The sequence below is a fragment of the Zeus faber genome (assembly GCF_960531495.2).
Source record: "Zeus faber genome assembly, chromosome: 2".
NCBI classification, from domain to species: Eukaryota; Metazoa; Chordata; class Actinopteri; order Zeiformes; family Zeidae; genus Zeus; species Zeus faber.
In genome coordinates this window covers 8,956,530-8,972,130 of record NC_137189.1, presented here as the reverse complement: position 1 = coordinate 8,972,130, position 15,601 = coordinate 8,956,530, and the positions used below count along the sequence as shown (strand labels likewise).

The 15,601-nt window shown below is 45.7% G+C and overlaps 1 protein-coding gene across 3 annotated transcripts; it reads left to right on the top strand.

Moving 5' to 3' along the window:
- The first annotated feature begins 10,371 nt into the window (after positions 1-10,371).
- Positions 10,372-14,927, top strand: cipcb (CLOCK-interacting pacemaker b). 3 transcript variants are annotated; one of them, XM_080024162.1, is made up of 4 exons: positions 10,372-10,473; positions 11,383-11,623; positions 11,725-11,897; positions 12,878-14,927. In XM_080024162.1, exons 2-4 carry the CDS (start codon positions 11,515-11,517, stop codon positions 13,733-13,735), a joined length of 1,140 nt encoding a protein of 379 aa, XP_079880288.1. In that variant the 5' UTR covers positions 10,372-10,473; positions 11,383-11,514; the 3' UTR covers positions 13,736-14,927. The 3 variants fall into 3 exon arrangements, with proteins under 3 accessions (XP_079880288.1, XP_079880289.1, XP_079880287.1); XM_080024163.1 differs by lacking the exon at positions 10,372-10,473 and adding an exon at positions 10,640-10,751 and having other exon boundaries at positions 12,881-14,927; XM_080024161.1 differs by lacking the exon at positions 10,372-10,473 and adding an exon at positions 10,640-10,751.
- Positions 14,928-15,601: the final 674 nt, after the last annotated feature.

Here is a 15,601-nt window from a genome sequence, read left to right as displayed (position 1 = left end):
TATGTCTTTGTTTTGTAAACTTGTTTTTACACCTCTAGACATTTAATTTCTGCCTCCCTCCTCTTCTCCATTCTTTGAATGCCCATGGGACCAGGCGGGTGCCATTCATCTCCAACAGTTTTCATAAACATCATCCAGCATGTATAGCTCTGAGCAAGTTAAGTAAGTTGTTTGTCATTTATAAATTAGTCATACTCATGCAGGGGGTAAATTTGGAAAACACCCACCATTCCTTGGTTTTCTCCCCGCAGACAGAGAACTGGGCCTATAAATTGAACCAGGACTTCTGTGGGTGGGTAGGGTGTCAATCCAGGTACCACACCATTAGCCATTTCTGTAAAAGCCAGAAAGTAAGCCACATGTTTGAGATACCCGAGATCATTTCCGTATTTGATCACACGCAGACATTTCAGAAGATCAGCTGACATTACGTCAGATCATACAAACTGCCCCTTAACAAAAGACCACAAATGACAGCAGAAGTGTTTTAAGGCTACAACTCAGGTGGCTCCCGAGAGGAGTAACAGGCTAATAAACTCTGAGCCAGATCTCAAATTTGTTCAGCTACTGCTGCTGGAACGTCTTCTTTCGTAACCTCTGACCTGAAACTCAAAGCCAGAGAGTGGGGTTTGTTTGACATGATTGATGAGTACTCATACTTATTCATTAGTGACGAGTACTAATGAAAAAGTACTAGTATTCATCATGCCGTTTCTTGCTGTTACTAGTAACCTTTTTATTTTCACTAGTAACATTTGAAATTAAACTTTCAACAAGCTGTTTTCTAGTCATTTCTCATGATGGGTGTTTTTTACCCATCATGACAAATGACTAGAAAACAGCTGATGATGATACTGGTAAAACAAAAATTGTACGAGTAACAGCAAGAAAAGGCATTAGTCACTAATGAGTAAGTACTAGTACTCAATTCATAGTGATGAGTAAAATTGCAATAGATACCAGTAGCAATGGGAATAAATACTAGAAACAATAAGAATAGATATGATCTAGCCACTGGGGTGCACAAGCCAGTGTATCATCAGTGCCGGTCCCAAGCCCGGATGAGTAGAGAGGGTTGTGTCAGGAAGGGCATCCGGTGTAAAAACCATGCCAAATCAAATATACGGGCAACAAATCTGATTTCCATACCGGATCGGTCGAGGCCAGGGTTAACAACGACCACCACTGGTGCCGTTAGCCAACAGGGTGCCAGTGGAAATTGTGCTACTGTCGGCTGAAAAAGAAGAAGAGGGGAAGGCCTGTCCAGAGATAGCAGGAGAGCAAGAAGGGTAGGAGAGAAGAGTTGAGAGTAGGAACTTTGAACGTTGGCACTATGAAGGGTAAAGAGAGAGAGCTGGCTGACATGATGGAGAGAGGGAAGGTAGATGTACTTTGTGTACAAGAGACCAGGTGGAAGGGGAGTAATGCCAGGAGTATCGGAGCCGGGTACAAACTGTTCTGCCATGGAGTGGATGGCAGGAGAAATGGGGTAGGGATAGTCTTGAAGGAAGAATATGTCAAGAGTGTTTTGGAGGTGACGAGAGTGACGCACAGTGTGATGAGCATGAAGCTGGAAATTGATGGGGTGATAATTAATGTGGTCAGTGCATATGCTCCCAAAGTTGGGTGTGAGATGGAAGAGAAAGAAGAATTCTTTAGTGAGTTGGATGTAGTGGTGGGGAGTGTCCCTAAGGGAGAGAGAGTGGTCGTTGGAGCAGATCTCAATGGGCATGTTGGCCAAGGGATCAGAGACATAGGTGACGAGAAGGTGATGGGTAGGTATGGTGTGGGTAGGACAGATGGTGGTGGATTTTGCCAAAAGGATGGAATTGGCTGTTGTGAATACGTATTTCAAGAAGAGGGAGGAAAACAGGGTGCCATTCAAGAGTGGAGGAAGGTGCACACAGGTGGACTACATCTAATGCAGGAGGTGCAATCTGAACGAGATTAGTGACTGCAAAGTGATGGTAGGGGAGTGTGTTGCTAGGCAGCATGGGATGGTGGTCTGTAGGATGACTCTGGAGGCCAAGAAGAGGAAGAGAGTGAAATAAGAGCCAAAGATAAAATGGTGGAAGTTGAAAAAGGAGGAGTGTTGCATGCAATTTAGGGAAGAGGTAAGGCAGGCAATAGGTGGGAATGAACGAACCAGATGACTGAGAAACAACTGCAGAGGTGGTGAGGGAGACAGCCAAGAAGGTACTCGGTGTATCAAGTGGGAAGAGGAAGGAAGACAAGGACTCTTGGGGGTGGAATGAGGAAGTACAGGAGAGCATAGAGCAGAAGATGTTGGCAAGGAAGAAAGTAGACAGGAGTACAAGCTGATGCATGGCAAGGTGAAGAGAGAAGTGGCAAAGGCAAAGGAAAAAGCATACGACAAGTTGTATGAGAGGTTGGACAGTAAGGAAGGAGAAAAGGACTTGTGCCGATTGGCAAAACAAAGGGACCAAGCTGAGAAGGATGTCGAGCAGGTTAGGGTGATGAAGGATAATGATGGGAATGTGCTGACTAGTGAGGAGAGTGTGTTGAGAAGGTGGAAGGAATACTTTGAGGAGTTGATGAATGAAGAAAATGAGAAGAGTGGATGATGTGGGGATAGTGGATCAAGAAGTGCAGCAAATTAGCAAGGATGAAGATTGCATTAAAGATGAACAATGGAAAAGGGAGTTGGCCCAGATGACGTACCTGGGGAAGCATGGAAATGTTTAGGTGAGATGGCAGTGGCATTCCTGTTTAACACCATCCTGGAAAGGGAGAGGATGCCGGAGGAGTGGAAAAGAAGTGTTCTGGTACACATCTTCAAGAATAAGAGAGACGTACAGAGCTGTAGTAACTACAGGGGAATAAAGTTGATCAGCCACAGCATGAAGCTGTGGGAAAGGGTAGTGGAGGCTAGGTTAAGAGGAGAGGTGGGGATCAGCGAGCAGCAGTATCGTGACTTTGCATGGGCCGAGGTCTTGCTCCCTTGCTGTGTCACTGAAGGTGATGTTGAGGTGGTGGTTGACCTCCTCTACAGAGCAAATGAAGTTGTCACTTTTGCTTCTGCCCCAGTAGTTTCGGATGACACCTCAGTACAGAAGGGTGGAGTCCCAGGAGTACTTGGATGCCTAGAGCACAGGGGGGTACTGACTCAGCTGATCCGAGAGGCACGGGAAAGCAGAGGAGACCTTGCAGCACTCTGGCTGGACCTAACCAACACCTATGGATCCATTCCACACAAGCTCATAGAAACACTACTGACAAGACATCATGTGCCAGAGGCGATCCGAAAAGTCATTCTGGACTAATCAAAAACTTCAGATTGAGAGTCTCTTCAGGATCATCAACATCGGAATGGCAGCAGCTGGAGAAGGGCATAAACACCGGTTGTACAATCTCGGTGCAACTCTTCTCACTGGCCATGAACATGATTGTCAAATCATGGTTGCAGATGGCTCCTTCGGGGGTTTGAACGAATCATCTCATGGAGAAGAATGAGTTACAAGCCAGCCAAGTCCATGTCTCTGGTCCTGAAGAAAGGTAAAGTGGCTGACCGGTTCTGCTTTACCGTGGGAGGGACACAGATTCCATCAGTCACAGAGAGACCAGTCAAGAGCCTAGGGAAGATCTTTGATAGCTCCCTGAGGGATACAGCCGCACTCCAACAAACCAGGAGTGACCAGGCAAACTGGCTCATTGCAATCGACAAGTCGGGGCTCCCAGGGAAATGCAAAGCCTGGATGTACCAACATGCAGTCCTGCTGAGGTTACTCTGGCCCCTTCTTGTTTATGAGGTGCCTATGACAACTGTGGAGGCGCTGGAGAAGACCATTAGCCAGTTTCTGCGGAGGTGGTTGGGGCTCCCTCGGTCCCTATGCAGCCTCGCCCTGTATGGGAATTACACCAAGCTGCAGCTTCCCTTCAGCGGTTTGACAGAGGAATTCCAGGTCACACGCGCCAGGGAGGTGACGATGTACAGAGATTCCTCTGATGTTAAAGTTGCCACAGCAGGAATCTGTGTGAAGACTGGTAGGAAGTGGCGGGCACAGGAAGCAGTCGACAGAGCTTCGGCACAGCCTCGGCACAGCACTTTGGTCAGCAATGTGGCAGTGGGGCGGGCAGGACTGGACAGTTTTCCCAAGCCACGCTATGACAAAGCCAGGGGGAGGGAGAAGCGTCAACTGGTTCAGGATGAGATACGAGCAGAGGTGGAGGAAGACCGCCAAACCCAGATGGTCGGCATGTACTGACAAGGCGCCTGGACTAGGTGGGAACATGCAGAACAGCGTAAGATCACCTGGTCAGAGCTCTGGAGAGTCGAACCAATGCACATAAAGTTCCTCATCCAATCAGTGTTTGATGTTCTCCCAAGCCCAGCCTGGCTGACATGCCGGCATGCAAACTGTGCCAAAAAAGCGGCACCCTGGAGCATATCCTGAGCTGCTGTTCGAAGGCATTAGGGGATGGGCAGTACCGCTGGCGCCAAGACCAGGTCCTTAGGGCTTTGGCAGACACAATCAGCGCAGCAGTTCAGAACAGAAAGAATCAGCACAACCCCAAGCAGTCCCTCACCTTCGTCAGAGCTGGGGAGAAGGTACAACATCAGCCATGCTCCTTGGGCTTCTTGCCACTGCAAGGGAATGGCACCTCCAAGTCGATCTGGGAAAGCAGCTCAAGTTCCCAGAACACATCTGCACCACTTCACTCCGCCCAGATATGGTGTTAACATCGGAATCTACAAAGCAAGTGGTCATAGTGGAACTTACTGTCCCCTGGCAAGACCAAATTGAAGAGGCATTAGGAATAGATACTAGTAAAGATAGGAAAATATTAGCAACATTAGGAAGAGATACTAGTAATAATGGGGGTAGATAATAGTTACAATGGGAATATACAGTATACTAGAAACAATAGGAATAGATACTAGTTACAATGGGAATAAATACTAGTAACAATGGGAATTGATACTAGTAACAATAGGAAAAGATAATAGTAACAATGGGAATAAATACTAGTAACAATAGCAATAGACACTAGTAACAATAGGAATTGATACTAGTTACAATGGGAATAGTTACTCATAACGATAGGAATAGATACTAGTAACAATGGTAATAGATACTAGTAACAATAGGAATAGATGCTAGTAACAATGGCAATATATACTAGTAACAATGACAATACATCCTAGTAACAATGGGTATAGATACTAGTAACAATGGGAATAGATACTAGTAACAATAGGAATATATCAAGAGAAAGTTCAAGTTCTCAGGAGATTATTTGTCACATATATATACATACGGTCATACATACTAGTAACAATAGGAATAGATACTAGTAACAATGGGAATATATACTATTTACAATAGGAATAGATACTAGTAACAATGGGAATAGATACTAGTAACGTTTGGAATAAATACTAGTAACAATGCGAATAGATACTAGTTACAATAGGAATAGATACTCATAACAATGGGAATAGATACTAGTAACAATAGGAAAAGATACTAGTAACAATGGGAATAGATACTAGTAACAATTAGAAGGTATTAGTAAAATTAGGAATAGAAACTAGTAACAATAAGAAGATATAAGTCACATTAGGAATAGATACTAGTAACAATAAGAAGATATAAGTCACATTAGGAATAGATACTAGTAACAATAGGAAGATATTAGTAATATTAGGAATAGATACTGGTAACAATAGGAAGATATTAGTGACATTAGGAATAGATACTAGTCTGAAGCAAATATTTAATATCTCAATGGAGCCCAACAGGATCCAATGACAAAAATGTCCAAATTGTTGTTGAAACATCACAATATTTACTAGTAACAATTGTAATAGTTACTAGTATCTAATAAATAAAAACTAGTAACTTATACATTTTGACTAGTATAACAAATAAAGTTAATATTAACTGTCAGAATAATAACTAAAATCGAAGTCCGAGTAACATTTATAAAGTGTCTAGCTGGTCCGATGGATTAATAGTATGGCTTCCATAACAATTTGCCCACAGCCCTGACCAGGAAAGAAAAGTGTGAATATAAAAGATATTTAACTGTATGTGTGGAAAATGACCCCACTGTATGTCGAGAGAGAGAAAGGGAGGGAGAGGACATTTCTTAATGCTTCCCATTTCCTTCTGCAGTAACTGTAACTCCCCTAGATCTAACTCCATCTGCATCATCTGTTCATGTATAATCATCATGTATAAATCCCTCTTCGGTCTCTTTTAAGGATTGTTTTAGGTTCTGTCAGACTGGCCCGACGGCGTCTCGCCTCGCATCTTCTCACGCTATTTCTGCTTCAACTGATTCCTGTGGAGGTCAATAGGCACGATAAATGAGTTCAGTTTCATTTGTTGTTGTTGTTGTTTTGTTGTTGTTGTTTTTTTTAATTTTTAGGACACTGGCTTGAATCCGGCACTGTCTTGTTATAAACCTTTGCATTAAAAACGTTGACGTATTTGATGCAAGGTCAGGGGTTTCACAATCTGGGGTCTGCGGCCCCGTGGGAGGTCCGTTAAAGGAATTAAAATAGTTAAAATATCTATACTTTTTTGGTTGGATTAATTGTTTTTGTTTTAGTTGTTTTGGTATGTGTGTGTGGTGCTTGCTCCCAGAGGCAAGATGATGTGAATGTAATTATTCAGATTGACAGATGTGTGTGTGTGTGTGTGTGTGTGTGTGTGTGTGTGTGTGTGTGTGTGTGTGTGTGTGTGTGTGTGTGTGTGTGTGTGTGTGTCTGTGTGTGTGTGTGTGTGTGTGTGTGTGTGTGTCTGTGTGTGTGTGTGTGTGTGTGTGTGTGGGGGGGGGGGGTCTAAGGTGTTAATTCCATTTCTGCCACTAGATGGCCGCACAAACTAATTCGTCTCCAAGCCGCCCTCCAGTTGTACGGCCACATTGGGCACAGGATCTTCCACGAATAAATGAAAAATAAAAACCCGATCAACATCGTAATGACACGTCGTTGAGCAGAATCGCCAATAAATGTGGCGATTTTGTGACGTGTCAGCCCGTATACCGTAAGAAGCAGGCCCGTATACCGCCAGGTGGACCAGGCTGACTAAGACCAGCACCAAGACCAGACAGAAGGATTCCAGATTCAATATTCAAGATTTTTTATTTGTCACATACATATACATACTTTCATACATATATGCAGTGAAATGTAATACATGAAACTGTGACTATGAGCTATGAGCTGACTACTTCTCCATTACCTTAGTCTAGAACTTCCTAGTCTAGAACTAATTCATCTTAATTTAAGCAACGACTCAGATAAGCATTTTTAAATTCTGGATCAATTGTCGTTGGGTCCCGAGTCAGATTAGACCCTGGATGTGAAACTGTAAAAAAGAAAAAAAGATATTCGACTTAAAGTGATTCTTTATAATTATTGAATAAATGATAAGGAATAATTTGAGATACTTATATGATTTATATTCCTTCTATTATTCCCCTCTGGGTGACACAGGCGCTCACAGTTTGACCTTCATGTGCGAAGAGGGGATTTATTTTTAACACTGTGTCCATCATGTGCGGTGGGTATAAAAAGCAACAATGATTCCATTTCAGTTCCTTGTTCCCTGTCCTGGCTCAGGTGCTGAGGATCTGAGTGGCTGAGGGGCTGAGGGGCTGAGGGTGACCCCCCAGGGATCCGACCTCTCCCGGAGCTTTCCTTCCTGGAGCACCTGGACCATCCAGAGCATTTGGAGGCACAGTGTTCCAACACCAACCAGTGGAGGAATCTTTGTTTGGACAAACCTCTGTCTGTCTATCTTTCTGCCTGTCTGTAGGTCGGTCGGTCTGTCTGTCTGTCTGTATTTTTGTCCGTCTGTCTGTCTATCTTTGTCTCTCTGTCTTTCTGTCTGTCTGTGCATCCACACACACACACACACACACACACACACACACACACACACTGAATAAGAGAAAGAGAGAGATCGAGTGGTAGACAGATACTTCATTCATCCCTGGAAAATGTACCGACAAACAGACAATGATAATTAAGTCATAGAGAAAAAAACGGAAGAAATTGTCAATATAAAAAATAAAAGACATTTGGCAATACAATAAAATACAATAATATACAATAAACCTAAACTCTATGTTAAGGTTTAGGTTTAACACTAAACCATCAACCTCTGAATCAACAATTCACAATCTGACAAAAGTAGGAAATTGTGCAAGTTTGCACAAATTTATATAAGATCTGTATATTGTGTATAACGGGGAAAGCAAACGGTTGTAACAATATATATATATATACATATATATATATATTTATAAATTGAATAACTAAAAAGCATGGGGAAAGTTTTTAACTTTCCTCTGTCTGGATCGGGTCACACAGGTCAATCGTTGTCCTTCCACTGGCGCCCAAATCCAACTGTCTGTGTTTAATATTTAATGTCGCGACGGCATCGATCCACACGCAGGGAAGAAAGGTAGATAGATAGATAGATAGATAGATAGATAGATAGATAGATAGATAGATAGATAGATAGATAGATAGATAGACAGATAGACAGACAGACAGATAGATAGATAGATAGATAGATAGATAGATAGATAGATAGATAGATAGATAGATAGATACTTCATTCATCCCTGGAGGACTTGCAGTCTTACAGCAATACACATCACAAAAACAAGTAATAATAAAACAGTAATACAAAAAATGTATTGAGAAAAATGGCAAAAAAAGGAGAAAAAAGGTAAAACACATAAAACTCTTGTTAACTGTAAAATACATAATAAAACTCAGTTAACTGTACACAAAAACATATGGCAGGATAATAGAGAATACAATTGAATCATTGAGGAAAAGCTGATTCTAACTAAGATGCACGTCAATAGAAACATGACCCATGAGATGAGTTCACTAATAAAACCTGACAAAACGGTTGAGTTTCTTCGTGTCTGTGGGGTGTTTTTATTGCAAAACGTTAAAACCACTCGGGGAAAACGGTCCTTGGGGTCAGAGTCTCCGGTTTTCCAGTATTGCCGCCTGGCCCGCTCCAAAGATATCTTGGGCAAAACATTTGGGACGGCTTGCGAAACCATCTCACAGTCTCTATCAACTGCTGTAAAGACAAAGAGCCGCAGACTCATTTAAACCTTGAATCTTTAAATTTGTCTGGATGTGTTTAGGAGGACCCAGGAGATAAGGGACGTAATTCCTCCTCCATGGCAACGGCCTCCATGCGCCTCTTGGACTTTGCGGAATGACTCACTTTGTTACACATTTGCTCGGTGGCGTCAACCTTTTCAATGTGCTTCGTGGGTTTGTGGAGAATGATGACGTGATGCACGGAGACATCAGGAGTTGCCGTGAACGGGAACGTGTTATTTGTACCGTTTCTCTTTTCTCGCTTCCCCAATGGACGTGCCGTGGCACCAATGAAATAACTTATTTCGACGTGTGCGACAAGAAGTAAAATGCAATTCAAATGAAGGTTTTCTCTTACTATGTGTGTGTCTGTACGTGTATGTATGTATGTATGTATGTATGTATATGTGTGTCTATGGATGTGTGCATATGCATGTGTGTGTGATCCGCGCACGACGTGCGTGTTCTTTTGGGGGAACTTCACATCGTGGGGAAGGTGCAGCGATCAGGTGTCAGAGGTTTTGCGAAGCACGTGAGAACGGCATGTCCAGAGGAGCGGCGGCTTGTGTTTACTACCGCGCGTCGACTCGGGGACGACCAGACCGCACACGCCCCGCACCGCACAATCTCAGCCGAAAGCGAACACAATGTTCTCGGCTCGCCACGCACACGGCGGCCGATCACGTTTTCTGGCTCGGCGCCGACGCGCCAGCCAATCAGCAACGAGAGAAAACACACAAGTGGGCGGGACCGACCGCCCCGGGAACTGTGACGTACTGCTGCGTTCCAGTGCGACGGGAACTCGGAAAAAAACAACAACAAAAAAAACCAACAAATCCGTTCTCCTTTCTTGGAAAAAGCGGAATGGAACGGACACTTCGGGGCCAGATCGCTTCGCGCCCCGATTTCCCCCCGGGGGCAGCTCACCCCGCCGCCGCGGCCGCACGGCGGGAGACACCGTCAACAGCTCACGGGGGTCGCGGTACGCGGGGCCTTCTTTGAGAGCGCGTCGAAGTTCGAGTGGACGACCCTGGCCGCTTCGAACGTTGCGCCAAGCACACGTTCTGGAGCGGGTCGAGGCCGCAGTCCGCGCCACATAAACAGCCATTCGCTGCCCGCTGTTCCGGTGTGTTGGCTGTGCTCCCCCCGAACGGGCTCGTGTTCGAGGTGGGGGCTTGTGCGGGGCCTCGAACCGCCGAGCTTCACCCTCCCCAACGGAGCGCAGGCGCGGCGGCTGCTCCGCGCTGGGCCACGCCCAGAGGGACGCGCGTGGACGACCGAAGGACACCCTGTCCTCGTGCGCCCCCGCGTGCCACTTCCACAGAACCGAGGACATTGGACGTCGTCGCTGTTTGTTTTGGGTGGAGGTGGGTGGGGGTTTGTGGGGGGGGGGGGGACCGGGACCCCGCTGCGCCGGGCTTCGAGCCCCGTCCGGGAAGCCGGGGGCGGCGGGGCGGGTAGGGTACTGCCGGGCGGAGCGCTGCGGCCCGCGTGCGGTCAGCCTGACGGGGGGGGGGCGGGGCGTGGCCGCGGGAGAGGTCTCGTGCGCCGCGCCGTGGAAGGGAACACCGAGTCCCGTCGCGCTTCCGTCCGCACGCGGAAGAACCGGAGACGACGCCGAGCGCGGATTCGCAGCGTCCAGACGGTGGGTCACACTGCGGACTGTTCGGCTCTTTGCAACTGGATTTAATGGGTTTTCGGTTGGGTTTTTTTGGGGGGGGGGGGTTTATCACGGTCCGCTTTGTTTTGGCTGGAGTCTGTCGCTCTCCGTTTACATTGTTATGATTGTTATTCTTCTTCTCACCTCGTAGTTGCCTCTCTTGGGATCACTATGGCCGTTTAAGTGTCGTGCGTACATCACAAACGAGCTAAAATGAACCGTCTCCATCTATTGGGTCTACAGATCGGCCGGCGGTGTTTAACATGAAGTCCAAAACTAGTTAAGAGTTAAAAGGCTGCGGTTGTACGGCTGCTAATATATGTAAGCAGGAATATGAATGGGATATTCTGCACAGGATTAATAAATGTGTTAAATAATAAAGTGGGTGGGTTGGGTTGTTTTTCTTCGGTTATTATTTATTCTATATGTAATTTTAAAATGTGAGATGCAATATGTTTACTGTGCTATATTGTCCTAGTCCTTTTTAGTTTTTAGTTTTTAGTTTGTATATTGCTATTGTTTAGTATTTATTTTAATTCTTATGACTGTATTGTTTTTTTTTAATGTTTATTGTCTGTGTATCCGTCTGTCCGTCTACCTTTTGTCTCCATATCAGATCGTTATCAGCCACACAGTCAGTTGAGCTCCTCCGGCATGTTTGGATTCCTAGGTGTGGCCCTGGCGATGCCGGTGTAGATCTGTCGCGGATTTGAAGAGCGAGGACTTAGCCGCACGTCGCACCACAACAATGAGCACTGTGCCCAAGGCGGAGGGTCACCCCCGGGCGGCCGCAAAGCTGCGCACCGTGAAGTCGGGCGGCTCCAGGGCGGAATGGGAGAGGGACTCCGGGTTCTCAGGTCGGGCTTCTACTCCCCAAAGTCTTCCTTCCGTTGTCTCTGAGAAGCAGGATTGGACGGCGCAGTAACTGCTTTCCTACTTCTCCCTCCCTGTCGTGTAGATGCAAGCTCCGAGCACGCCGGCGCGATAGACACCACCGACTCTGAGGACACCCCGGGCCCCACCGCGCGGCAGGGGACACCGAGGCCCCTGACGTCTCGACTGGCGGTGGTGGGAGGCTCTTACTCCGGCCTTTCCCCCATGATCATCATGAACAATGTGTTACTCGACCAGGTACGGTGTTTTTTAATGCTGCCCCGTGATAAGGAAAATGTGAACATCAGAGTGTACTAGGCCTGTTCTCTCGATTCGATGTCTATTAAGTGTGTGCATGTGTGTGTTAATTTCGGGCTAATCATACTGTGCAGGGTGCAACAAGGCACTTTCTGTTCCTGCTTGCTGCAGCTGGAATGCCGGCTTCGCTTTCTAGTCACACTTGCTTTGAATTTGGCACATTGATTAAAAGGACTGATTCGGACTGGAGATCTTAATAAACATCTCCGTGCTGTGGTTGGTGTCCAGCGGCTTGAAGTGCCATGATATGGAAATCATTATCCACAATCAATTTGTTCAGATTCTAAAAAACGAAGCACTGTATTGGTCTTGGGTGAAATTAAAATTTTACAGCAGTTGAGATAGAAAACATCTGCGAAAGAAGGTCGATATGAAGGATGATGGAGATAAAATAAAAAAAAACCACCACCACACAATCCTGTGTGTGTTATCTTTCATCATTTAGGGCGTTATTTATTTATTAGGGAGGTATTATTTACAAGGGGCGTATGGTTATCAGGTTTAATCATTTTGTTTAATGATAATTAAGTTTAATGATTTAGTGATGAAAAGCTTGCTATTTACCTCCCACATTAAAGGAAACTTCCATTCTGGTCAGTCTTTCATGTATGAGAAGGAAAGTTGGCTCCCTGTGCAATACAATGAACTCTCAACCAGGTTTCTACTTGCAGAAATATAACCCCTAACTACCATGAAGTACCAGCAAGGCATAGCTGCTGTGCAATCAAGCTTAACACCCATTATAGTTTTTCTAGGCTGTGCGGGGATTAAGTTATAACTCATTCTGATGGAAAAACAAATATACTTTTCTCCTGCTTTTAGTGCTTTGACTCATCAGATTTGTCTCGGTCTGTTTGTTGTGAGTGTAATGTTGCTTTGAAATTATATCCCTCTTTTGGACCCTCACTTTCTCACCCCAGCAGCCTGCTGACAATACCCCTGCGCTAAAGCCCTGGGGGTTCAGGCCGGCGGTGGAGGTGGTCAAGCCGGTGGTCAAGCAGCCTCAGGTGGTCTTCCTTCAGCCGGTGGTCTCCCGCCGACCTTCCTCCAAAGACGCCTCCCCTCGACACCGACGCCCCAAGAAATACCTGCCCCTCCTCAAGTCATACCCCAAAATCGCCCCCCATCCTGGAGACGGCTCCAGTTCCTCGGGAAGGGGGACTGCTTCTTCCTCCTTGTCGTCATCGTTGTCATATTCCTCGTCCTCATCTTCCTCGGTCTCCGAGCGATGCAGCGTTTTGACATCGAGCCACCGGCAGCGGCACCAGAGAGACAAGAAGAAGCATAAGACTCCGTCCCGCAGCCTTTCCACCTCTACCACCACCACCACCGCGCTGAGCGTCTCAGGACCCCCCGGGGAGAGGCTCTTTACGGCTGCCACACAGGGCGAGTTTAGGCCCTCCGTCCCCAGGTCTGACTGTGTGGCCGACGCCTCCAAAGTCCAGGCGCTGTCGCTTCCCGCGCCGCAGGCCCAGGAAGGCGGCTGCCACGGCGAGGGCGATGGCCCCGAGAACAAGAGGAAGAGGTTCTGTAACACCTACAACATCCTGAGCAAGTCGGGCCTGCTGGACATTGCGCTGCGGACCAAGGAGCTGCTGCGGCAGAACTGGCGCACGCAGAGCGACCTGGAGCACCTGCAGGAGAACACAGAGCTGTTCCTGCAGGCGCTGCAGAGCGGCGATGCCAGCATCTGCCTCAAGCTGCAGAGCCGCCTTCAGGAGGAGGAGGAGGAGAAGGAGAAGGAGAGAGGTCCCCAAAACAGCATGAGGGCAGATTAGGTTTAGACTAGTCCAGCCCCTGATCCTTTAGACTGAGTTGGGACGAACGTGGGCGGCGGAGAGACAGCTGGACAGGAAGTGACTCTCCCCACAATAAACCCCCACGCGCCAGCTCTGACCTATATTCTGACGGTCGTTCGCCAAAGGCCGATTTAGGACGCAATCACAGCTCTGTCAAACCCCGCCCCGAGTATTTCTTCCAGTCAAAACTGCCTTTTTATAAAATAAACAAACAAAACCAACAACAAAAAGGCAAATTGGCAATGTTGCTTTCACTTTAATTTCTGGAAGGATTTTTAACACTCCAAGTCTCAAAATATGAACATATTGTGTATAAATAACAATTAAGTGTGAATTTTTTCACCCTGCCACCCACCCAGATATGGGGAAAAAAAACTGTTTTTACACAAGCTGAAACCACTTGGATCCGAAACTGCTGTGTCACCAAACGTCCACCAATCAAAACTAAAATGCGGCTCAACTCAAAGCAACTTAAAGGAGGTTCCTCATACACAGTCCTTAAAATAAACTGGCGAGTTTGGTTTATAATGTAATTGCTGTTATTGGCAATAACGGTTATTTCCGTGTTAATCCAAATGTTTCCTTTTGAGTGGGTCTTCAGATCGATCTGCATCTTGAATCTGAGGAGCATGTGCCTAAGGAGTGTTTGCGTTTCTGCTGTATTTCCAAACTTCATGTGCTGGAGTTGACACAGTTCGATTTAAAAAGAAGAAAAGAAAGATTTGTGGTCTGGGGGATAAGGAAGGGTTGATATAAACCTCTTGAATTTTCACGAATCATCAGGAATTTTATACTTGTCTCATGTTGCAGAGTCAAACTGAGGTCCTTCACATTGTATGTTGTATCACATGTTAAAATAATGTATATCAGACCAAAACAAAAAAAAAAAAGTATCCAGACCCATTGGGAGACGTTTTAGGCACATTTTAGTGTCTACAAAGAGTGACTCCACGCACTTCCCAGCCCTGTAACATTGACCTGAGGAAAAATGTGCTTCCAACAGCTCATAACAAACCTTATTTATTAGTGGCTCGATGTGTTCTAGCGTTTTCTGTGCTTGCTTGTGTATTTTTATTTTTTAATAACTAGGAATATTGTTGAACGTTTTTCAACCTGGCAATCCAGCCTGTCTTAAAAAAGATAAAGGTTGGGGGGTAATTTCAGTTTTTTCTTTCTGTATGGGATTATTCATTTAATTTTGGGGGGGGGGGGGGGGGGTGTAACTTGAGAATACAGTATAACAGACATTTCTGCTTGTAGTGTGTGCTATAGGAGCATGGACCGAGGGGCTTATTGCACATTCGTCCGCAAAGTTAGAGAATTAACTTTTACGGCAGACAAAAATCCAATGCAAGACTTTTTTTTTTTTTTTGTTTTTTTTTCTCCCCCCTCCTTTTCTCCCGTCATTATTTTCGGACTAGGGGTCACGGCCTTAATCTAGGAGCGGATGTTTGTTTTAAAAATCCTGCGTTTGCACTAGCGCTCCGAAACTATCTGCGAGAGCAACTCCGAGGCAGCTAAGGCGGCCCATTTGAAACACGATCTGCAAAGATATCTCCAGTGACTCGACGCAAGCATTAAATACGAGTGGTGTTTTACGTTTTGGTCATGTATGAAATTGACTGATCACAGCGCGAGACCCGTTGCACTCGTGATGATTCCTGGAGGCTTCTTGGAATTTGGATCTTGGTATAATATAAATAAAGCTTTGTTCTAAGCAAGGGTTTGAAATGCAAACAGGACATTTTCAAAACGAAACCCAAATTGTCACTTAAGACCACAAGACTGAGTTCATATGACAACTTAAAATGTATAGTTTTTGTATGTGGGCGCTTTATGTTTTGT